This window comes from Lycium ferocissimum, chromosome 1 (genome assembly GCF_029784015.1).
Source record: "Lycium ferocissimum isolate CSIRO_LF1 chromosome 1, AGI_CSIRO_Lferr_CH_V1, whole genome shotgun sequence".
Taxonomy (NCBI): Eukaryota; Viridiplantae; Streptophyta; class Magnoliopsida; order Solanales; family Solanaceae; genus Lycium; species Lycium ferocissimum.
The window spans coordinates 24423754-24428465 of NC_081342.1; the positions used below are offsets into that span (position 1 = coordinate 24423754).

At 38.6% G+C, this 4712-nt stretch overlaps 1 protein-coding gene across 1 annotated transcript; it reads right to left on the reverse strand.

Moving 5' to 3' along the window:
• Positions 1 to 228: 228 nt before the first annotated feature.
• Positions 229 to 3544, reverse strand: LOC132063511 (uncharacterized). Its single transcript, XM_059456077.1, has 5 exons — positions 3325 to 3544; positions 2790 to 3244; positions 2554 to 2703; positions 1282 to 2148; positions 229 to 1035 (listed from the first exon to the last, which is right to left on the reverse strand). Exons 1-5 carry the CDS (start codon positions 3542 to 3544, stop codon positions 403 to 405), a joined length of 2325 nt encoding a protein of 774 aa, XP_059312060.1. The 3' UTR covers positions 229 to 402.
• Between the last annotated feature and the right edge of the window lie 1168 nt (positions 3545 to 4712).

The following is a 4712-nucleotide window of genomic DNA, read 5'->3' on the forward strand; positions in this document are numbered from 1 at the left end:
CAACAGAAGATCCATATGTTCCAACAGATTCCTTAATTGTTGCAACAACTAAGTAAATTGTTGCAACAGAAGATCCATATGCTCCAACCGATTCTTACTTGTTGCAAAATCTTCACATCTGTTGCAATATTTGCACTAGTTATTTTATTTTTACCAACAATTTAGGTATTTATTCCAACATATCTGTCACTTGCATAAAACTACTGAAACAACTTAAACAATATATAAGGGTACTGAGCATAGAATATATATTTAACAAATTTACATAATGTGTTCATCCACCATAATTCAAATGCAAGCAAAATATGAGAGAAATTGTTTAATGCAAACATAGTTTAAGAGAAATTGTTTGTCCCCACATTAGGGCTCCAACACCTTATCAATAATTCCACAAGCCTACCTTCATTGCATCCTCTCCACAGTATTGTCACTCAATAAGGTATCGGGCTTGGTCATATTCATGCGGATAAGCAAAGCTTCAACAAAAGCAAGTGACCAGGAAGCACATGCCTTATTGGTCTCATTGCGGGGGATATCCTTCTTCCAATCATACTTCCATGATTCATTCAGCAACTTTTCATGTAAGTGTGAGAACATGCCACTCTGCTTTAGCAACTTGGGGAACAAATCCAATAACGGCTGCATGTGGCAGAAGAAATCACTGTCTTCATTACATGGGATGTTGCAATCATAAACATTTATGATACCCTCCTCAATGATGATCTCAATAGTGACAAAATGGTTGTCATTAATATTCATGACAGCTATGATCCTTTTGGCACCAATCCACTCACAGCCACCTGGGTAGGGCACAATACCTCTGGGAAAAGTGAGACCATCATCGTCCCACCTAAAGAGAGTAAGTCTTTGATCATAGGGCATGACACGTTCATTTGTAGACTCATCGGACAACCCTAAGTACCTGTTGCGACAGTGATGGTAGAAGTTGAGGTCCATGATTCTATCAGAGGAATCATAGTGCTCAGGGAAATTGAGCTGCCTCATACGCATCAGCAATAAGATTTCATCTACATACTGCAGTAAAAGTATCAAAACAGTCAGCCACTTGCTGCAACAGGTAGTTAGAGTTGTTGGAACAACTAGTGAACTTGCTGCAACAGGTTGTTCACTTGTTGGAACAACTAGTTAACTTGTTGCAACAAGTTAGTAACTTGTTGTAACAACTAGTTAACTTGTTGCAACAAGTTCATCGAATTACATGACTTGTTCAAACAACATACTGAATTATATACATATATATATATAAGTGTTGAAACTTACCCAATCCTCCCACCATTCGTGCATGTTTGTCATAACCTTGAAGTCTTCTGCCCCAAATTCATGCATTGAGTACAGTGCTCTCCCACTCTTTTTGGATTTGATCAAGGTTTCAAGCTTCTTTCTTTTTTGGAGGTTTACACGCTTGAAAATATCAACTTTTTTCAGCACTTGTGGCACAACTTCAACAGGAGGAGTAAAAATAGACTTCTGTGGAGTACTTGTTTTCCTTGCTCTACAATCAGCAAGTGCCTTGGAAATTGTTTTTGCCCTCTTGCGAATCCCAATAGGAGTGTAGGGTGAGCTGAGCTTTTTGGATGGCTGGACACCCCTCTTGGACATCAAACTCTTTATAGCTGAATTCGTATCTTTTTGTGCCTGAAGCAACTCTTCAACCTTATTTATCAAACCCTCCATTTTCAGCCTGCAAGTACTGCATTCACAAGCACAAGAATACACCTTGGAGGAACCGGCACCAACTGAAGAATATCTACCCAACCTATAAGGGATATCTGTGGTCTGCCCACCACCACCACTTTGGGGAGTATATCCACCAACTCCATCACCACCACCATCATCATCTCTTCTTTTATCAGCAAGACCTTCCACTGCTTGTCTTGCAACATCAACAACAATATTCATATCAACAGCATCACCAGCACCATCACCAACAGCATTAACATCAACATCACCATCACCATCACCACCACCACCATCAACAACACCAGCCCTTATGATGGTTGTGGCTCCAGCCAATTCTTCTTTTATCTGATCAATCAATTCATCATGCACAGATTCCCTATGCCCTAAACTAACAAGACATGGCATCTGCACCTCTCGTTTTGTCGGGATAAGCCTTGGGTGCACAACCTACAACAAACAAACAGATATGTTCAACCAATAAGTGTGTAATCTGTTAGAACAACCCCCACATATGTTTCAATAACCTCCTAGGTTGTTGCAGCAAGATATTCTTTAGTCATGGAAAAACCAAAACAGCTGCTGCAGCTTCCTCTGCAACTGTTGTGATATTTTCCAATAGATTGTGAACCTGTTGCAATAATTGAGTAAGTTGTTGCAACATCTTAGGAGTTGTTGTAACATATTCACTATCTGTTGGAAAATATCATAACAGTTGCTGCAACTTCCTCAGCAACTGTTTTGATTTTTCCAACATATTCTGAGGTTGTTGCAGCAGATAAATGTATCTGTTGCAACAAGTAGTTACTTGTTATAAAACTATTCAGGGATATTTTCCAACAGATTCTGACTTACTGCTTCCTTGGGGGGGTTAAAAGGATCAAGATTCATTTTTTTGTTGCTGTTTTTGGTAGTCAACCATCTGAGGATCCTTGGAAAACAAACTTCTTCCGAGTAGTCCCTGACTTGACTCCGTAGGTGAGGAATGGCTTCAAATGCCCAAGCCTAGAAAAAATTATGCCACCAAAAATCAGAATAATCAATGAAGGAAAATAATTAAAAAGATAAAACGTTGAAGAAATAAAGTTTACCATGAAGGCCCAAGGGAAGCCATAGATGTTGGAAGTCTTCACATTAGAGTTCAAAGCTTTGCACAAATATTCAACAGTCAACTTAAAACTTTTATGACCCCATGGATAGTTATTGAATGCCTCATGATCCTCCGAGAGTTTAATCAAACCAAGTTCTATATTATTCTTTACATCCCTTGCCCAAAGAATAGAATTCACAAACCAAACTAAGCACAATGACTCCTTGTGCTTTCTTGACATAGTTTCTGACTTCAAGTCTGCTAGCAAATCCGCTACCTTGTAGCTCTTTCCACAAACATCCACTAAATCCAAATCATCATCAACCTTGGCTTTGCCTTTCTTGGCTGCCTTGGATGACTTGGGTGTCTTGGCTCCCTTGGATGACTTGGGTGTCTTGGCTCCCTTCTTTAATGTAACCAGGGAAGAGGCCGAGAAGGAGTACGACACCTCGGGTCCTGGGTGATTATGACAACTCTGATGATGCCAAAACAAACTGGCATGCCGTAGTAGTTTATCCATATCTCATCAGTTTTACTGCAAATAATTCTTCGTTTGAGAAAACCATACACAACGGTCATTTGAAACCTTGCATTGTTGTCCTCAGGCAAATCTAGATACATGCCAAAACATGTGGCCCTGAAGAAATCCTCCAAGTCCTCCTCCTGAAGTATCTTCCTAAAGTAATCAAAGGGCTTGCCCATGACTGATTTTACAACAAGATCACCATTCAAATCACCTAGTTTATCCATCGGCATCTGCACACGGAACTTCTCAATACTGAAAGTTTTGACAACTTCATCAGTGGAAGGTCTGTCAATATATCGTCCAATAGAAAATCAAAACCCCCGATCGCCGAACCTTTCAAAAGATGCAGTTTTATCCTCTTCATTGTCATCATTATTTACATCATGTTCTTCTTCTTCTTCATTGTTTTCTTCTTCTTCTTCTTTATCTTCTTCTTCTTCTTCTTCTTCTTCTTCTTCTTTATCTTCTTTTTCTTCTTCTTTTTCTTCGGCTTTTTCTTCTTCTTCTTCTTCTTCTTCTTCTTCTTCTTGATCTTCTTTACTTTCTTGGCTAGAAACTCCTACTTGAGAGGTTTCTTGTTCGGCGATTTGTTCGAAAGAATATTTGAGCATTCGACAAGATCATCTAATGATGCCCCTTAGCTCTTTTACTAATCGTAGATGATTCCTCCCCTTTCTTTTTTCGTGAAGACATTTTATGCAGACGCGGGATATAAGCAAAAACACTTTCAATTGATTTGTGCACCATTTAAAGTAAACAAATAATGAATTTTTACAACGAATTAAGCATATGTTGCAACAAGTGTGTAATATATTGGAACAACTCCATCATATGTTCGAACAACTTCATAAGTTGTTGCAACAGATTATACATCTGTTGGAAAATATCAATACAGTTGTTGCAGCTTAATTATTGCAACAATACAGTTGTTGCAACAACTTCTCAAGAATCGTATTGATTATTTCCAACGGATGGATAATCCGTTGCAACAAGCGGTAAAGTTGTTGGAACATATGATTGAGTTGTTCCAACAGACTAATCTGTGAAACCATCGAACGATTCTTTTGCGGCTTTCTCATAATCGTTTTAACAATTTTCAATGATTTTTAAATCTGGTAACAATATATTCACTTGTTGCAACAACCTCGGCAAGAATGTTTGGGTTTTTACCAATAGATTAGAAATCTGTTGCAACAGATTACTCAGCTGTTGGGTAAAAGCAAAAACAAAAAAAGGCAAGGCCTTTTTTCCTAAGGTTTACAAGGACAACAACAGGACAACAACATCTATTTCACTATCAGGGTGCAATATCAGTGTATTACAAACACACAACAAGAAAAATTGAACAAAATACACAACATTGCATAGACACACCACGCCCGTGGTCTTCCTCTTCTT